This window comes from Sapajus apella, unplaced genomic scaffold (genome assembly GCF_009761245.1).
Source record: "Sapajus apella isolate SASKATOON/1434 unplaced genomic scaffold, GSC_monkey_1.0 scaffold7, whole genome shotgun sequence".
Classification (NCBI taxonomy): domain Eukaryota; kingdom Metazoa; phylum Chordata; class Mammalia; order Primates; family Cebidae; genus Sapajus; species Sapajus apella.
In genome coordinates this window covers 26102533-26123357 of record NW_022436947.1, presented here as the reverse complement: position 1 = coordinate 26123357, position 20825 = coordinate 26102533, and the positions used below count along the sequence as shown (strand labels likewise).

The 20825-nt window shown below is 38.8% G+C and overlaps 1 protein-coding gene across 2 annotated transcripts in view; it reads left to right on the top strand.

The window, feature by feature from the left end:
* Positions 1 to 5225: 5225 nt before the first annotated feature.
* MDFIC (MyoD family inhibitor domain containing) overlaps positions 5226 to 20825 on the top strand; it is an 86897-nt gene continuing 71297 nt past the window's right edge. The window contains exons 1-2 of one of the 2 annotated variants that reach the window (XM_032276231.1): positions 5226 to 5366; positions 5655 to 5855. In XM_032276231.1, the coding sequence (XP_032132122.1) occupies positions 5762 to 5855 (94 nt within the window). In that variant the 5' untranslated portion in view covers positions 5226 to 5366; positions 5655 to 5761. The remainder of the gene's footprint in view (positions 5367 to 5654; positions 5856 to 20825) is intronic. The other variant, XM_032276232.1, reaches the window with a different exon arrangement.

Genomic DNA, 20825 nt, shown 5'->3' with positions numbered 1-20825 from the left:
TATATTTGAAACGCTAGTGTCTGACATGTGGTTTGACACATAGTAAGCATTCAATATAAATTTGTTGAACCTAGTGAGTAAGCTTTATGTCTTTGTGTTTTTTTTATATGTTAAATGAAGGAGTTGAGTAAGACTGATGACTTTTTAACTTTCAAAAAGTGGAGGAACCAGTTGCTTCAGTTAAAATTTAAGAGAAGGACTGATACATTATAAAGAAAAAGAAGAACGTGTTCTACTCTAAGAGCAGGGTTCCAGAAACCTGTGAACCTGACCTCCTCTGTACCTGAGTGCACCTGACATAGTACTAGGAGGTGGATGGAGCAGTGCCATCAAGACAGCTTTGCCTGGAATTATGATTGCTAATTTCCCTCGCAGCTGTAAAATTGTCATCTGTGGAATTTACTCTTTTAAGTAGCAACGTTTTTTAAAAGGAATTTTTGAACGTGTTTGAAGGAGTTTTTCCTAGAATGTAAAAAGATTGACCTGACCCCTTAAAAACAGAACATAGCACTAACAAAACTGAGTCTTTCCTTAATGACTCAGGGTCTCATTTGGAACATTGACTGTTTCACGAGGCTGAATTCACAAAGGTGTTACAACATGTTTATTTTCCTGCATCTTCCTTGTCTGTCAGCTGTCATCTCTCCTGCTGTCAGTTTTTCTGACCTAATAGATCCCTTAGCTAATCTCTTCCCCGCAAAATCCCTGTGCCCTAAGTTTTCTTCTTCTAAAATACTGTGAGCTGAAACAAAAGAAAATAAAGTTTGATTAGAGGTGTGTATTCACAAAAGAACATGTAGGATTTGAGAAGAATTATGTCTTTTGCGTTGGCACTTTCTGAACATCATGAAGGTTGTTTTAGGTATGTAGTGTGTTGATGTTATTTCCTGGTTTCCACGTCATTACGTTTGGGGATTGCTAAGGTCCTGCTTCTAACCTAAAGGAGGTAAATATATTTTGCACAAAACCTACCCGTGATATAATCTGGGAATGATTCCTTAAAGGATTCAAAGCATTTAAAAAAATTTTTTAAACAAAGAAACAAAGTATTTGAATGTGAACTCTTAATGTATGTTTACTTATAAATCATACCCAAGTACTTTTGTACGAATGTGTACTATAATGCATAAAAACATACTCAGAAACAGAAATAAAAAATTATAACATAAAAACGTGTATGAATGCTCACTCTAATATTTTCTGCCCACATATCAGTAGATTGTCTTATGCATCCCTTGGGATGCCCTTCCAGTTACACACCCCACTTGTAGACCTCTGGTTTAGAGATCTATGCCAGGAGATTAACTTTGATTTTACTATGCAAATAAGCCTCTGCTCAAGTGAAAACTAATTTAGCTGCTTTTCAAGACATCAAATCAAATTTCTTTATCTCCAGAGCCTAACATGTGGCCTAGCATATAGTAGGTGCACAATAAATGTTTGATGAATGTTTAATGAATGAATGATGAAGATTAAGTAGTCCATAAGGATGCTTTACAAACTCTTTTAATTAGTTCTTTATTTTATTTGCTTAGCTCACGTCAGACCGTTTTCACAATGTGTTCACATACTATTATATCATCATTAGTGTGTACATCACTAGGCAGGAATGGTTGTAAGGTACACTAGAATTTCAAAGGCAGGGGGCTTTGATCCAGGGCTAGGGCATTTAGTTCCACCAGAAGGCTGATACCCCTGGAGAATTTCCACCCACCCAGATTAACATAGCATAAGACATGGCAAAATCTAGCTTAATAAAGACAACCCAGGGGAATCTGGGGTAGCAAGTGGAACACTGACAGTAGTAGCACTTATAAACAGTAGTGGTTCTCCAAGCCAGGCAGATAATAGTATTATGCCACTGGGAAGGATGTGGAGGAAGGGAGACAGGCCAGTAAGGACACATGTGGATTGAGTTCCAGGGCAAATCTCCATCTTAGGGCTTCTGCTTTTACTCTGCACACTAACCTTGGGCACTCTTAACAACCTGCTAGTTAGTAAAGTGCCCTATATAGGCTTATAATCCAGGCAATGTCCAGCTGCCTATGTAGGACAGTTCCAATTGGCCCTTTCACACATACTGCATCATTTACATGATTAACTCAGCAGCTTTCCCCAAATCCAGCCCCTCCTGAATGTTTCCATCTCTGTAGGTTGTATCACCACCATCTACCTAATTGCAGAAAGCTGGCAGTGTCTCTTATTTCCTCTAGCTTCCTCATCCTTTATCCCTATCTACTTGGCTCTTCCAACATTAGCCCTTTCCTCCAGATTGGACTCCCTAGATCCACTCTCAGTCCTCCACACAATTTTATGCATAATACCAGAGTGGCTTTTATAAACAGTAACTTCGAAAATATGTCTCCCCAAAGTTCATATTTTGAATCCTAATCACCAAGATGATGGTATTAGAAGGTGGGGTCTGGACAACTCTTGTGTGTATTTTTTTTTTTTTTTTTAAGGGACAGGGTTTTGCTTTGTTGCCGGAGTTGGAGTGCAGTGGCCCCCACATAGCTCACAGTAACCTCCAACTCTTGGGCTTAAGTGATCCTCCCACCTTATCCTGTAGAGTAGCTGGTACAGAAGTATGCCACTATGCCCTGCTAATTTTTAAAAAACAATTGTGTAGAGACCGGGTCTTTCTCTGCTGCCCAGGCTGGTCTTACAGTGCTGGTCTCAAAAGTTCCTGCCTTTGTGTGAGCCACCATACCTGGCCTCTTGTGTCTTTTTGTAAGGGCATTAATTCCACTCACGAGAGCTCCACTCTTATGACTTAATTACCTCCAAAGGCCCCACTTACTATACTATGAGATTAGGGGCTAGGATTTCAGCATATGAATTTTGGGGAAACACAAACTTTCAGTTCTTGACACTGAGTACAACAATTAGAGATGAAGGTACTGGTGTGCTTGTCAGGAAACAAACTAAGCAATCAGAACAAGCAACTGCAGCCAGGGATGTGGGAAATGGGAGGCATGGGGAACACTCAGGAGCCCACATTTAACTCCCGGCATATCAGACACCAGGCTAATGGCATTAAGACCACCTCTAGGTCCCAGAGGAGGACCTGAGTTACCAAGGATGCAGGATACCCTAGAAGGCACACAGACCTGAGTTCTAATCCTAAGCAATTTACTTATAGGACCAATGGAAGAATTCATTGAGATCATCTGTGTCAGGTGCATAGCATAACAACCTGGTATTTTGATATTACCCTTTTGATACAGTCATTATGACAGGCTCAGCATGACCCATTAAGTGCTTCTGTGTATAATGGTAATAATAGTTAATACTTTTGAACACATTTTCCCTTATTTGACAGTCTTCCAAATGCTATAGGAAAACTACCTTACTTAGTGCTCATAAAGAAACTCTATAAAGAATTTCGTTCTCATATTATGAGGCAACCAAGGCATAGAGTGGGTGACTAACTGCCCAAAGTCATAAGGCTGAACAAGGTACAGTATCTGACCACCTTGGTGATTCTACCCTACAGCTTCTCATTTGCTCCTAATGTTATGTTAATTTTGTGTCTTCTCCATTGGTGTAATATTAAGAACGGTATGAAATTAAATGAACAAATATTTGTCATTGATTATGGTTTTCGAGAAGAAAGCTGTAAATTCTTTATATACTTGGATCTTAACATCTTTGTGAGAGAATTTTAAAAATAGGGCAAGGAATGGTACAGGGATAAAACAGAATTTTCAATTTTGGTGCAGGTGATGCTACAGTGGACTCTGAGACATCCTAAATGTTTGTTCTGTAGTAGTGACGAAGTCATCTTCAGAATGATCTGCTTCCATCAAAGAGATTCCAAACAGTCCAGCCTCCTAGACAAATTTTCAAGAGAGTTAATGCACTCAAATTCATACAATTTCTGAAATCTCCAAATGAAAAAAAAAGTTATGGGTCATTGGGCAAGATGCCATTTGTCTTTTGGGGAAGTATGGTCTAAGTGACTGTCCTCAGCGACTTTGAAGGCTGACTTTTTTACGATCTTTGAAATCAAGTTAGAATGCACTGTCTCTTCATACGTAAGAAATAAATCTTTGAAATCAATTCGAATCAATTCTATTAGGTTTTCTGAAGAAACGAAATTTCTAGTATATTATTAATGATGCACCTAGAAAGACAGTGAATCCAATGTACATTTTCTTCAATTGTGATAACGTTACTGTGATTCCTCGCTTCTCCTACAGAGTCGAAGGAGTTCGTTCTAGCTTTTTATAAATGAATTCCGCATTTCACTCACAATGAAATAAAGAGCAAAAGTTATCTGAGTTATCATTAAAGTACTCTTTATCTGTAAATTACACTTGCTATTCTCAGCTCATCAGATGAAGCTACGATCAGAATGTCTCACTTATAAACGGAAAGTTGGTCAGCTTTTTACTTCCGACCACAAGTTTATCTCCCCTCAGATACCACTGATCTAGTGAGGCATTCAGCTTGCCACAGGCCAGGCTGGGGCCAGTTCCTGGGCATCCTCAAGGGTGCCAACCTTGTTTGCCTGGATGCCTTCAGTGGATTCGCGCAACTGCAACTGGTTTTACCTGATCAGAAATCCTGTTTGACGAAAGAATAATTTAGGAGCCAGAGATGAAGTGAGTAAACGTTCAACCGAGGGGTCAAGTTTTCAAACGCACGCTTTCTCTATCCCGCCAGGAAAGTTCGATACTGTAGCAGTGTTTTGGTTTTACTTGTCCACCCTAAGGGTTTCCCTCAGGGTCTTCTCGAAGTCTCCGTCTGGAGGTTGGAGTAGGGAGAAGGAATGAGGTGACGTTTTGGGCGGGGTAGGGGGACGTCTGGGCAGCCAGGGACCTGCCCATTCACTCCCCTTTCCCAGCCCGGGGAAGGCGCAGCGCCCGGGTGGGGAGCCCGCGCCAGCTCAGGCCGGCTCTGGCCTCCTGACCCAGACAGCGCAGGGCGCGAGGGACCGCGGGGCCGAACCCGGGTCGCGCCGCCCCCAGCCTCGGGGCCGCCCGCCAAGAGTTCGAGGCCTCTCCGATCCGGAAGTGATGAAAAGGAGCAACAGAGGGAGAAGTGTTTCAGGAGTGTAGGAGTGGAAGGGGGGAAGAGAGGCAGAGAGGGGGAAGGCCCCATCGCTGGGGAGCCGGCCGGAGTGAGCTGGCTGGAAAGAGGGGGCGGAGTGCGCGGAGTCAGAGCCGCCGCCGCTGCCGCAGTTGCCGCCACTGCGGCGTCTGGGCAGAGCCGGAGGGAGGCGGGAGGGACGCGCAGGGGCCGCCGCCGCCGTCGTCAGGCCACCGGGGCGAAAATGCGGCCGCTGCCGAAGCCTCGCTAACTTTCCCGGGCGGAAGAGGAGGAGGAGGAAGGGGCTTGGCGCGATTGAGGGGGATGCGGAGGTAGGTGGTGGTCTCCGGGCGGGGAAGAGGAGGGGTCTGAGCCTCATCCCCGGCTTCTCCCAAACCCGCTCTCTCTTTCCAGCCCCTCCCCGCTGGGTCCGCCTGGGGCCCCCGGGACCCCGCCGCTGTCAACTCGCGCAGTAACAGTTTTCCTCGCTAGTTTCAAATCAAAACTTCCCCGGGGTGGAGTTTGAGGGAGGGAAGTGAAGGGGGAGGGAACGTCCCGCAGGGGTGGTGTGCTCTTCTCTACACACATTTTAAAATTAAAAAAAATTTTTTTTCCGCCAGAAGCAGTCAGTTCCCTGCACCCAGCACCTCACAGCCCTTTCTCCGTGCGCCCCGCGGGGCGGCGAGCTAGGCGGCAGCGGCGCGGCGCGGGCTCGGCGGAGCGGCCCATGTCCGGCGCGGGCGAAGCCCTCGCTCCCGGGCCCGTGGGGCCGCAGCGCGCGGCCGAGGCGGGCGGCGGCCGGCTGGGCTCCCCAGCCCAGGGTGAGTGCGCGCTTGCAAGTTGCAAGCTTCTTTGTCCTTGTTGCATTTTTCAGTTTGCTCACACGTGTACAGATGGGGGTGGCGGAAGTGCTGTGAGGAGGGACTCCCACCTCGTAGTTGAGAACTTTTGCACAGTTACTCAAGCTAGTTCTCCAGGATCCTTGCCCTAGATCAACAACAGGATAAGAGGGCGGAATCCGTTGGCCCCTCCACTCCCCCTTCGTCGGGTAGCGAAGAAGCGGGATGACAGGATTGCGCCCTTCTTAAGTCTATGCATGTTTGGGCCTAAGACTCAACGTGTAGGTTCTGAAGTGCTTCTCCTCTAGGTCTCTTCAGCAGATCCAGGACTGCCGCAGCTCTCTGAACAAGCATGCACTCTCTCCGTTTCACCTTTCTGTTTCTTGTTGGCTCCTCCACAACGCAGTTGATAATCCAGGTTTTTGTGACCAATCTCTTTGGAATGGGTTATGCATGTTTTCAATAACTGGTTTGTTTTGAAATAAACAAGCTTTATAAGAAACACTTTCCGAGAATGAATTAGCTCCTTTGTGTTCTTCCAAAGTGTAAACACACACAGCCTATAAAATACTCTTGTGTCTGGGAAACTTCCATAACAAGCTTCTAAACGAGTTGAACAGTATCTTTCTTCTCTTGAAGGCAGTATACTTCAGGTTTCCATTGGTGACAGAGAGAAGGTTCTTAAACTTCGAATGCGTTTTACTTTAAGGATGGTTTTGAGCTAAAGAGTTCTGTGACCAATATAGCAGAACTAAGTAATTTTTCGGGCGCTCAAAGACCTACCGTATACCCTTGATTTTAAGCATTATATGATAGCTTTATTTCCCACTTGTAGTAGTAATGTAGTGAATGGGGGAGATTTTCTTAAGGTAGCAAAAATTGGGGAAGAAGTTAACTTTCATGCCACAATAGGTAAAAGCAGAAAACATCAATGGTTAAATTAAAATGTTCTGGCACTCAGGGCTGTTAAACTGAATTATGTTTATCACTGTTTTTTTTTTTTTTTTTTTGCTTCTGAATGAGTGACTCAGTTTTCTAAACAGAGAAAATAAAAATGATTAACCACAGAAAATCAGAGAGCTAGAATGATAAACATGTGTTTTCTGAGAAGCAGCCCATGTTCTCCTCTTTGTATTGTCAGCACAATCATTTTCCTGTCTTTAGGCGTGCCCTTAGTAGTCATATCACTCATTGAAGCTCACGCTTGAGCTGCTAATCACTATTGTTAAACTAGGCTTATGTCAAAAATCAACATCAAACACTCAAGAAAAACAATTTGCCTTGGAAATAGTTAATATTTACAATATCCAACTTTAATAGTTTGTATTTTTCAAATCAGCTGGGAGAACCTCAAGCGGTACTTTATGTATCTGTGATTTAAGATGCTGGATAATATCATGTGATCTGGCCTTAAGAAGCAGAACATCTAGAATGGCCTGAAGTAGCACGTTTGTTGGGTACAACACACATATTATCAGTGTAGGAACTCTGGGTTATATTTTACCTGAAAATTGCCTTAGCTTTACCAACATAGCTATATATGTTATCATTATTATTCGTTTAACTTTGATGCAAGTTAAATAGGGATCTTTTTAATTTTTTAAAAATAGGGATCAATTTAATTATAAATATAAAGCTGATTTTTGAAAATCTGCAGAATCTTGTTGAAGCACTATATCTTAAACAGGCTGATCTCATGAGGTGTATTTAAATAAAGAAATTTTTGCAGCACGCTGGTAGACGAAAGCTTCAAGGGAAGCTTGGTTAGATTGCTTTTATTGATAAAGACATTTGTGAAGAAGCTTTGCTTGAAGGCCACTCTACTCTAAAGCCCTTTCTCAAGTTCTTCTATCCTCTTGCTTTTGTCCTTGGATTTTTTTAATCATCTTTTCTGAAGAATAGCTTAATAATTCTCCAGTAGGATATGACTGCTTAGTTAATAGAAGCCTAATTTTTAAATTATTTGAAGTCAGTAGTGAAAATGGAATTTTAAATACAAATTAACAGAAAAAAATATTATTTCAGGAACATGAAGGATATGATCAAGTCTACCTCTACAAAGTTAAATATACACGTTTAGGTAAATAATAACATCATAAGTTCTACATATATTGCTATACTATATTGTGATGAGCTGTCCATACTCTTAACCAAAGGCATAGAATCTTAGAGTTGAGAGTAATTTTGGGGATTCTCTAATCTGAACTGCCCATCAAGTCTACAATTCCATTCTACATCCTTTTAGGTTTTTTTTTTTTTTTTAAAAAACGTTTAGTGCAGCCCATTCTAATATCAGCATTAATTAGAAATGTTGCCCATATTAAGAACATTCTGCCCCTCCTTAAAATTTCTACCTTTTGTTGTGGTTCTGCAAGCTTTACTATTGTTTTGAAAGCATTAAAAAGCATTACAAATCTTTCCCATGTGTTTTGAAAATAGTTACAGACCAGGAACATAAGCTTACATGCTCTAGGCTGTAAGAGGGAACCAGGATAGATACCAGACAGTGTGGAGCAATGGGAATTCTGGGAAACTGGAGAACTCATGGGCCAGGAAACAACATTCCTTAGTTCCAGCTAATTGTTGGCATGTGGGTTAGTATCTTCTGATATTTCAAGTGACACTGGAAATCCTGATTTTTATGTATCATCTCTCCATTTTTAAGAGTTTGCAACTAATTAAATACAATTTTTGTCCAGACCAAACAAAACAACCACAGCTGTAGGCTGGATGTGGCCTCTGAGCAGCTGATTTGTGATCTCTCTTATAGAAAAAAGAAAGTAAACATGTAACTTAAAGCTATATTGCTATTTGTGACTACCTTGTGAAATACTGACTTACTTTCTCATATAGAGTACTCATATGCATGTCCTGATAGGTGAAAAGCCGTTTGAATCAAACTTATTTTTCTTTTAAGACACAATGGATCTTGTTTATGTGGTACCTCTGATTGCCATTTGTCCTATTTTGATTAAGCATTTTAAAATTTGTGTTATCAAACAACATTGAAAATGTAGGTATTTGCCCTTCAGTGCGTTACTAGAATTCCTGTAATCAAAAGAAGTTTTGAATTAAGTGCTTCTTTCATAACTTTGGGATTTGTAACTAGAGGGGTCTTTAGAAGTAATTTAATCCAACCTGTTCGTTTTTTAGATAAAGATAAGGATGTCCAAAGAATTTAAGTGACTTGCCCAAGGTCTCATACACGATCAGTAGCAAGAAATCAGGGTAGACGCACAAATTAAAAACATAAATTGTGTGTCATTATGATAACTGCAGTTGAAGTAGAGAATCAGTTCAACTTTTTTATAGGGCTGGATGCATTGACAATAGGCCTGGGATATTGTGAATCACTTGAGCTTGTTCCCGTCCCTGTATCTTTCCCCCAAACCCCACGACATTGATTTGCCAAGACGTAGACTGTTGGACTCTGAGTGCTGGAATATATTTTAATGTGATAATGTGTGATTTAATGCACTCTTCTCTCTTGGGAGAGTCCTCTGAGACTAGTAGGCGGACTTTTCTTAGCAGGATGCAAAATGCCAGTGAAGTTAATTAAAAATAATCTAAAATAGAAGCTGGGGAGAAAATCAAGTTGAAATTACATAAGAGGAGCTTTGACTTAGAAACTTATCTGAGTTGTCAGTAGTTTATAGAAGCTAATCAGATTTTCTTTTTGGGAAGCCAGTTTATTTCAATATATATAATGTATGCTTGTACATATCTGTATTCTTCTATATTTATCATATTATTTTATCCTTTTGATTAAGTTTGACATTTCACAAAATGCGTCATTTTTGAGCAGCTGCTATTCCTGGCTCTCTAATGGGGACAATTTTGCTCTTCAGGAGACATTTGACAATATCTAGAGGTATGTTTGGTGGTCATAAAAGGGGTGCTACTAGCATCTAGTGAGTGGAGGTCAAGGACATTTCTGAACATCCTGTAATGCATAAGATACGACAGCCTTTACAAGAAGGCATCACCAGTAGTGTTGAGATTGATAAACGCTGTTATTTTTGAGGCAATTGACATTTTTGGCTTCATTTGAGACTCACAGAATTAGGATATCGGGATGTAAGAGCCAATAATCTGTATTTTAATCAAATTCCAGGTGCTCCTTAACTCTAGTTGAGAATCATTGTTTTACAGGCTTTAATCTCTAAAAAGATGTGTTATATTGATAGACAATTAAAAATAGTCTTTTTTTTTTTTTTTGGAAAGGCTTCAGAGAGCTGTTTAAAAGTTCACCTTTCTGGCTGGGTACGGTCGCTCACATTTGTAATTCCAGCACTTTGGGAGGCCAAGGCAGGTGGATCATGAGGTCAGGAGATCGAGACCATCCTGGCCAACATGGCGAAATCCCGTCTCTACTAAAAATGCAAAAATTAGCTGGGCTTGGTGGTGGGTGCCTATAATCCCAGCCACTCAGAAGGCTGAGGCAGGAGAATTGCTTCAACCCAGCAGGCGGAGGTTGCAGTGAGCTGAGATCTCGCCACTGCACTCCAGCCTAGGCGACGGTGCGACACTCCGTCTCAAAAAAAAAAAGTTCACCTTTTCAAGTTCAAAAGTTTAAATTGTTACCCCTCCAAGTAAACTCTCTAATAATGCTCTCCAGAATTTTTATCATATGCTTTAATTCATCCTCAAAATACTGCTGCATAGTTATCCTCAAAAAAGCTTGTTTGTTTTCATAATTATATCCACTATAACTCAAATATGTTTTGAACATTATAAAAGAAATGCAAAAGTAAAAAATAAAAGGATGAGGGAGTAAATAGACAGGGTTTTAATACTTTATTTCACTATCTCAGTAGATATTCTTGCCACTCTACATTTCGGAAACTCCAACCTGTGGCAAAACAAGGAAAGAAGTCTCCAGTTTTCACATGAGTTGTGTTCCGTTGTAAATTGGACTTTTGGAAGCTGGAGCCTACTTTTTCATAGAAACAGAGTGATAAATTATATTCCCTAATAAATACCAAAATATTGTTAGAATTGTTTTATTAAATTTTGTTTGATTATAATGATAATTCACAGAAAACATACTATTATAAAACTGGCAGCAAATATGAATAACAAAGACTAGAATAGAACTGAATAGAAACTGGTTTAAAACACTTTTTGAATACAGATGCTTGAGGAAGGACAGACTTAATTAGAAAAATATAGGGAGACATGTAGATTGGAAAGAGGATTTGGGAACGTTTTCGATTTAGAAAATGAATCTTTGAACTTATACTTCTAGTTTTTTTTAATGTCTAAATGAACTAATGTACATTTTGTGATTTTACAAGTGGAGAGCTTATCAGCTGGGCACATTCATTTTCCCTTTGTTAAGAAAAAGAACCAAATGAGTAAGGGAAGGATTTAACTGGGAAAAACCAAAAAGGGAGGAAGGAAGTGGTTAAAGAAGATATATCTGTAAGTTTCAGAAAGCATTTGGAGAAGTTGAAGTGTTTGAGTTGAGATCTGTGGGAAAAAAAAAAAAAAAAAAAAGTCCTAAGGAATATCATGGTACATGCTGAGACTGTGGCTGGCATGTTAAGGAAATCAGTGCCATAATAGAGGCACAAAGAAAGTAGGATGGCAGAACATGGGTGAGAGAAAATGTCTCTAGTTGGAGATTTGGAAAAGCCTTAAGAAAAGTTTTGAATTGAGTTGGACCAGGAAGCCTAGTATTGTTGTAGGACTCAACTCTGTGGAGATACATGGTAGCAAATAAGGCTAGAAGGTGATGGTTACAGAATATTGGGTACTTCACCAAGACCATCGTATGGGCTGTATAAAGGGGCAGAGAACAAGGCAGGCTAAAGTCAGGTTCAGGAGGGCCCTGATTCTCTTGCTGAGGAACTTGCATGTGCCTTCTGTAGGAGTTGGTGAACACCGAAGTTTCTTAAGAAGGAGAGGACAGGACCCACTGGTGTTTCTAGGACAACTGTTCTGGTGACAGTTCATAGGATGATTTTGAAGGAAGCAGCAAGAGCTGAGGCAGTGATTACAATAAGCTGACAAAAGATTAGAGGACTTAAGGCCACACCAGTAGGAATAAAATTGAGGAAATTGATTTAAGAACAATAGCAAAAGTAGGATAGAGCTTTCTTAGCTGTGAGAACCCTGGAGGGAATAGATTTTTTACTTATTCATCTTTGAAACTCCGGAGACCAAGCACAGTGTCCACATTTTGATGAATTCATATAGTTGGGTAAAATATATACATGTGTGTGTGTGTGGTGTGTGTGTGTGTGTGTGTGTGTGTGTGTGTGTGTATGTATTTGAGATGGAGTCTCACTCTAGCCCCAGGCTGGAGTACAGTGGCATGATCTCAGTTCCCTGCAACCTCCACCTCCCGGGTTCAAGCAATTCTCTTGCCTCAGCCTCCTGAGCAGCTAGGACTACAGGTGCATGCCACCACACCCGGCTAATTTTTTGTAGTTTTTAGTAGAGACGGGGTTTCACGATATTGGCCAGGCTGGTCTCTAACTCCTGACCTTGTGCCTACCTTGGCCTCCCAAAGTGCTGGGATTACAGGTGTGAGCCACTGCGCCCAGCCGGTGGTTGGGTAAAATATTTTATATGGGAGATGGTGGAAAAGTAGAAATTTAAGGTAATTCATAATTTGCTTTGGAGCCTGAGTGGAAACCTAGGAGAAGCTATTGAGTCTTAGTCACAGGAGCATTAGATATTTGGTGGATACAAAAGATGAAAAGAGTTTGAGTGTTTTTAAGGAGAAACAAGGTGCATGGAGGACTTCTGTTGCTTAGATGGGAGGACTGAACACACTCACTGTGCACTAATGAGAAAAAAAGAAGATAGGGAGAGATTGAAGATGAAAGGAGATAGCGGAAGAAGGAAGTGGTACAGTAGGTGTTTGTAAGGGAAAGATAAAAATTCTGGGAAGGAATGGGATGAAGAGACCAATCTTTGGGAAGTTGGGAATGTTCCTCTTTGAGTTGGAGGTGGGAGAAAAGGATGGGTAATAATATAGAGAAAATTTGATGGGAAAGGGAATATCAAGGGCCTAGATTTCAGTAAAGTAAATGGTAACATATGCTGAGAGCAAAGGAGGTTAGGATGAATCAAGAAATCTGAGATGTGTAGAAAAGATTTGGAAGAAGGAAAAATTAAAGAGGTAGTCAATCTGGGGCAAACAAAATGGCTGCTGGATAACATGAAGAGAATAACTAGGACTGAATGGCAGGAATTTTTAGTGGAAGTGATCAGCATGGCTGACCGCCGTTCTCAGCGAGGAACCTGCAGGAGCTTGGGAAACGAAGCAAATAGAATGGACTTTGCAATTAACATCGGGTTGGAGGTTGGCAGGGTGGAAGCGATGAGAGCATGACAAGGGAAGCTTGTCACACAAGTGTGGAAGAGTGTGTTTATATTAATTGGTCTTGTGTTCCAAGCTGGGAAGAGAATCCAGAGTAATGCAATTGGCAGGCTAAGACTTCTGGTGAGAAAAAAAAATATGGCTATTGCTTTCTTTGGTCAGTTCGCATACAAGGTTTTAATATATATGATTGAGTGACCTTTCAGGGTTATGAGGGAAGCTGTGGAATTTTTGGGTGTGTAAAGCCTTTTCCTGTTTCTTTGAACCTTGTTTCCTGGATCTTGTTGAGATGACTTCATGGAAAGAAGGCCTAATAACAGTGTGCAGTTATTTTACTGGATTATATTTTTATAATAATAAAAGGTTTGGGGATAATAAGGAAACATCAGTTGACACAATCTAAAGTTAGGCCATTTGCACATACAAAGTTATTTAGAACAACAGCACATGAAGCAGAAAAAAATCAACCAGATTTTCTTTCTGAGATAATGTAAATACTCTCCTGTATAAGGCAGAGGATAAATCAAGTGATTGCTGTATTTCTACTCCTAAAAGTCTTTATTCAGTTTTTATTAAGACAAGATACTCTGTATTGACTAGATAGATTCTGGATTTTGGACATTTTAACTTCATTGATTCGTTAGAGTAGATCAAAGAAAGGTGCTGCATCCCTTCTGTCTTAATCAGTGCTATGTATATGCTCCAGTGTTTTGGATGCTTGATCTCCCTCTCTCTCTCCTTCTCTCTCTCTCTCTCTCTTCCCCTCCCCTTTTCTTCATCCCTTTCCCTCTCTCTTTGTCTTGCCAGCAAAACTCTACTGAAGTTACTTAAACTTTTAATATCTTCTTTTTACATTAGCTTACATGTCCTGAAAGAGCAAAGCTTTTTAATCTTAAGTTTTTGAAATTGAGTTATATTTTATAGATTCCTTTTCTAATCACTTAGTGTTTGCTAAGTAGGAACTATGAAAAGAGTTATTTTAACATGAATTTAATTTTGTTTGTGGTTTTTACTTACAGTCTACTTCTGTTTTCAGGTTCACACCCACATGATCTCAAGTGAGATGATTCATATACATGTGCCTTTATGCCCGATTTTTGGTAGTTCCAGGAAAAAAGTCTGAAATTAATTTTTATGCTAGCACATATATTTTACTATTGAGTTATTTGAAGAGGAAAACCCCGTCCACAAATATTTTTTCGGTGTGCCTACAAGGTACTGTGAAGATTAAGAATGTATAGTTTTGCCCACAAGGAATATGTCAGCGGGATAAGAGAGTATGAGATCCAAATGTTTACCAAATTAAATTTTAATCTCTTACTGAAATATCAATTCAAGATTAAAATAACAGCCATGTGACAGATTAATTTATGGCCAGTTGCCAACCGACTGATATCATCCTGGAGCATGTAAATTTAGAGGTTGAGAGAGGATTTCAGGATGGCGAGAAGGAATCAGTTTTGTCTGGGTTGGACTGCTAGTGACCCTACTTGAAGAACACTACAGTTTGTAGGGATTTTTGGTGAGAATTATGCCGTGTTGAGCCCTGAAAATAAGGTACCCTGTGGTCAAACAGGTGACAGGCTCTCTGAAACTAGGCGTCAGAGTATGAAAGAACCAGTTTCCTCCCCTTGCTTTTGCCACTCCAAGGCATTGTCGTCATATTCTTTTTCATGGTCAGTCAGCCCTGATCTTTTGGGTGTTTATAAACATATACCCCACTTTTGGGTCTCTATAAACATAGTTCTTATTTCTTTCATTACCCAAGCAACACATAAGATCTGAGGGGTGTACTATTTGTTTCTCACTGGGATACAGTAAAATTATTCAACATGAAAAAGTATAGGAGTTTACAACGTAAAATATCTACAATGTTCAACTATCAATTTTTCATTAATATTCAAAATAAATGTAATTCATATTTCAGCTAAGGAGTAACATATTTAATCCAGAAAGTATTTTTGGTTGGAGGGTAAAGAGACTAAGGCACTGGTAGTGGGTGTGGAAAAGAAAGTGTAGATTGGCGAGAAATTGGGAAGTTGTTACTAGCAGGATCTGATAATTGATTATTTTGGAATAGGTGACATAAGACGAAAATAAAGAGTTGAAGGTGATTCTGTAACTACTATTAGCTAAGAGACAGACAATAGTTATAGAAACAGTCAGGGAGAGAAGAAAAGTGGTGATGAATTTTGGGAAGTGTTGAGTTTGAGTTGCTAAAGATATATTTACGTAGAGTGAAAACTTCAAATCTGTAGCTCAGGATAGGTGTCAGGGCTGGGATAATGGATCTACAGGTTATCTTCCTGCAGGGTACTGAAACTGTGGAATTTGAAGAGACTGCAAAGATGGTAGAGCCAGAAGAATATAGGTTATGGTCTTAGAGGAGAATCCAAAGAACTCATTGCTTCACAGCAAGGGTGGAGAGGGCCCAGAAGGTGTGAGACTGAGTGAGTGAAGTTTATAAGAATTTCCTGGGTTTTGCCTTTATGCAAATTGACAGAGGGCACACTTTCTGACTTCAAATCCATATCTACCGTTCTGAAGTCCCAGAAATCAATTTCAATATACTTCTAATTCACTTACCATTATCTTATTTGTGCCTTTGCCAGTATTTGAAAAGCTCTTCTCTGTTCTCTATTTATTTACTCCAAGGTCGGACTCAAATGATAACTCTGAAATGCTCTTACAGATTAAACAACCCCCTTTGATTCACTTTTGATTTCCATTGGCCTTCATTCTTGTAATAGTGCCAAGTGAGGGTTCATTGCTTAACTAGAGAGCTTGAGATTAAAAGTGCTCTTGATAAAATAACTGTGTAACTGAGAGGTAACAGAAGGTTTTTAAAACTGTGGCGCATACACAGGTGATTATGTTGAAAAACTAAAGATGGGTGTGAATCATCATTTAAAAAGGGGAAGATATTAGAATCTTCCGTTCCTTTTTATAATAGAGTATATGGACTGACAGTTAAGGGAACTGCTATAGATACGGTGTCGCTGGACTTTGGCAGTCAGACAACCTCTTTCATGATAGTTTTCTAGACAAGATTAAGAAGGCTATTGTACCTATAAAACTGATTAGAATGTGATGGCTCTGAAAAACCATTGAATGAACTGAGCATGTTTAGCACAGACAAGATAGAAGAACATGAGATACTTTCTAATATGGTGCTGTCACATGGAGAGATGATTACACTTTGATTTTTTTACTTGGTTTGATTTTGCAAGAAGCAAAATATGATGAATCATTGACAATTTTAGGGAAGTAGATTTTAGTGAAACGTGAGGATGGTCCAAATAATTAAAACTCCTAAAGTGGAGTAAACTATTTTCTGAAGCTATTTCTCTATCCCTGTAAGTTTTCATACCTACAGTCCTTGACCTATTCTTGGAAATGTTGGATGTTGAATGTTTTCATCTGAATTTGTTTTATCAGTTTGTTCAGAGGGACCTCTAAGAGCTCATCTAACTCCAGATTCCATAAGCCTATGAATGTTTGGTTTTAGTATGAGCATATTGTTTGCCTGAATAAACATAACTGAACCTGTATGTGAGGAAGAAGGAGTTTACTGTGCTTAGGGTCAATCATCCTAAAAAAAAAATATTCTTAGGATAAGGAACAGTAGGTTTAGATGTAAAAGGTGCGAGACTAAGATGACTGCGATGTGTCCTGTTTCTTATATCAGATTGCTGTTATCTAAGCACTTATTTTCATTTTTTATTTTTCACTTTTTAAAAAATATTTTATCACACTTTAGGTTCTGGGGTACATGTGCAGAACATGCAGGATTGTTGCATAGGTACATACACTTATTTTCTTAAGTGAAAAGTATAGAATTCTTCCTTTTCCCTTCATGTATTTAGAGCCCTGATTTATTGAGATGTATTTTAAATGATTGCTGCACTCTGTACCTATTCCTTTGCATATTAATACTCAATTGCATTTTCATATAATTTTATAATTTGTTTTCCAATTTCCTGTGTGCATATTCCATTCCTTTTACCTACACCAAGCCTATAAAGTGATTGAGTCAATGTCATTTTCATCCATTCTTTTGAGTCTAAATATACCATAAGCTTCTAAATACATAAAAAGCCCTTCAAAGGAATGTATTTTAGATCTTGCTCAGAAGTCTTATTATTTTTCAAAATACTGATAACAATGAACTAATTAAGTTGATTTAAGCATTTGATTTACTCAACAAACATTTATACTGTGTGATTTTATAACTTCCTTGTGTTTGCAAAATCTTGAAGTTTTATGCATATGCTCACTCATCTGTTTAAATGCTTTGGTTATCTTAACATGCATTTTTGGACAATGAGATTTTAATCCATTTTAGAATGTTAGACAAAGCAGGCTGGTTTTGCAATGTGCCTTAAAGGTCATTAGGCTTGATGTTTTTTTTTCTTTTTTTTTTTGGATCAGTGAAGAAGTAAAATTCCAGAGCCTCAGGTCTTCCTGAAAGCTGCCTTATCTTTGGTTTTTTAAAGGTTACAGTTGGGAAACATTTGTAGAATTTCCACATTATTCTGAACTGCTGGAAAAATACAGACCTAGATTTTTTTTTACTTTCCCAGAGATTTTAGTCTCAGATTACTTGAAATTTCATAACTAGAATACATATTGATCATCGGTAAAAATGCTGGGTTTTTAATGGAAGAGTAAATATGAAATTGTTTAAAGCAAGTTTGTTATAGATAAAGGAGGTATGAATATAAATTTCATATCAGCAATAACAACATACATAATAAGCAGATTATAAGTGATCTGTCGTAGATTATCATCAAATATTTTTAATTGAAGTGTATGAGAGCTAACATGCAAAATTCTCAGAATTTAAACACAAAGAGAACGATTTATGCTCCTTTCTGTAAGAATATAAGTAGATTTCACACTGATGAAGTTTTATAAAGATTCCTGCTAACTGACATCATTTGTACTAGCCTTTCTTGAAGTAAGCAAATAAAGTATGGATAACAAGCAGAAAATATATTTTTCTTTTTTGTTTTTGTTTTTCTGGTTTGTGAATTTACACACACTTCTGATTGGTTCAGTAGACTATTTGAGGTGGCTTATAAGAATGCTTTTTAAAAAGGATTAAAACAGAATAATGGAAAATATAAGTAGACTAGGACATCCAAGTCTGGGGAAATCAGAATATATAGGTATAGATTGTGTGGCCAAACAGAGTTATTTAATTTTGTATGTAAATGTGCATTCAAAAGAAAACTTTTGGGGGATATACTTCTCATTGTCTATAAGGAAAAAAATGACATACAGCTACTCAGAGGAAACAACGCTTTTCCTTGTATTCAGTCTGGAAACGTACTTATTGCCTGGTTTTTCATTTAGGGATTACTGAATGGATAATGAAATGGAGACCCTCACCAGCCTCTCTGATTTGTTTATAGCATGTTTTTAAAAGGTGCTTGTTGCAATAACAATTAAATTAATAATAATAACCAGTGTGAATAAGCTCTTACTCTGCATCAACACTGCTTTTCTGGCTTGATTTCATTTATTTCCACATCAACCTTACCAGGTAGAGACAGTTGTTACTCCCATTCAAAGATGAAGAATCTGACAAAGATTAACTTGCCCAGGATCTACATCATTAGTGGTGGACCCAGGTACCCTGATTTTAGATCCTGTGCCTTTAACAACTTCTCTAATGCAGAGTACAGTTTGGGAATAGTCCCTCTGTCCCAGAAACACTAATGAGAATCTTTTTATTCATCAGGAAGGATTCAACTATCTGGACTTTGAAGTGGCAATATTGCCCCCATTTTTTGGAAAACTGTGGCATGTACAGAAACTTGAAGCAACATTCTCAGGTTCTTCTGCTATTATATTATTTGTTAAAAGCATTCAGCTATGGAAATAATGTCATTGCTTGATTAAAAATTGTTAGAAAAAAATCCCTTTTCAATAGTTTAACAGTTGTTTTATGGAAAATGGAAAGCTTACTATTTCCACCTACAAAGAACAGAACTGAGGCTAGTTATAAATGACTTAATAGCAGATTTATGTTAAAAAAATAACTTACTAATGCACCAACCTGACCAAGAATAAAAGGTGTTCTGTTGTGAAGTACCAATCCTTAAAATTTTGGAGAATGGCTGAGTATTGCAGTAGTCCTCATCTTACAACTATCTAGACCTTTCTTCCCTGGGTGGGATGTGAAACTAGCTGAGCTGCAGATCTTTTCCAACTCTGGATTTTATCATCCTGTTTCCAACTGAATATCTATCTCTGAGACTCTGTTTTCTCATGAGTTAAAACTGAGCTAAGGTTTTTTTTTTTTTTCTATATTACATTGTTGATGGTTCTGAAGATCAAATAAATATTGTATATTTAAGTCCTTTGAAAACAATACTGTAATTGTAAACATTCAGTAATTTACTTTTTCAACAACAAAAAACATTACTTTTTAAAACTTATGTAACAATCATGTATTAGCTGAGTGGCTATTATATGGCATGGCATATATCATGTTTTATATAAGTTATCTAATTTATTATTAATGCTCTTAGATTTTTCTCTCTTGCTAGTCACCATCTGATTATTTTATTCCCCAACTATTGGAGACAAGTAAAACTACAAAGTTTTAAATTTAGATAATGTCAACTAGGTAGAATATTATAGAATTTTAAAGTAAATGGAAATTCTATTTACTTGAATATTTTTCATTCTCCTTCAACAGGAAGAGATTGGAGAAGATTATTTCTTACCATTCATGCCGTTCTTTAGAAACAGGAAAATAAAGGGTATTGATCCTATAAGATAGATAGTCATTTCTGTGTAGGATATATTGTATTTAAACTGATCATTAGGAACCCTTAGTTTTTCCATTTACTCTTGCTCAATTCATGTTCGTCACCTTCTTTGAGAATTAATTCAAATCCAATGACCTACAATGGCTTTTCTATGATTTCCTCTACTCCATTCTAAACACTCTTCCGCGTGCATATGAGATTTTGGCTCTATTGTTTAGCCCTTGTGCAGAATCAGATTTGCAGAATTTTAGAGCCAGAAAGGACTCTGCATTCATCCAGTTCAATGCTGTCATTTCCTGATGAAGAGGATGAAGACAATGAGTCCCAGTCACACAGCTGGTCAGCCTTTGAGCCAGAATTAGGAGGGAGCAGTTGTTATTACCTTCTGTTTTGTAGTTGTTTGATTGTTTATGTGTGTGTGTTTGGTGTCTCCGGCAAGATGATATTTTGTCAGGGACCTAGCATTTTTTTTTTCATCCAAAGGAAAGTAGTTCTTCCTCACTTCTTTGTCCAGAGTGGGCATACTAGGATGCTCAGGAGCTAGCCTTTTGGAAGGAGATGCCAGTGGTGTTCAACTATCCTTTGATCTAGTACTATTTTTACTGTGTCTTCAGTTTTTAAATTTTAATATCTAAAACGTGTTTCTTTTATCCCATTATTAGTAGAGTTGATTAGCATTGTATATAATTTAGATTTTATGTTCTTTTTGGGGGGGCGGGGCGGGAGGTGGATGGGGTTTTGTTCTTGTTGCCCAGGCTGGAGTGCAGCGGTACAATCTTGGCTCACTGCAACCTCCGTCTCCTGGATTCAAATGATTCTCCTGCCTCAGCCTCTCAA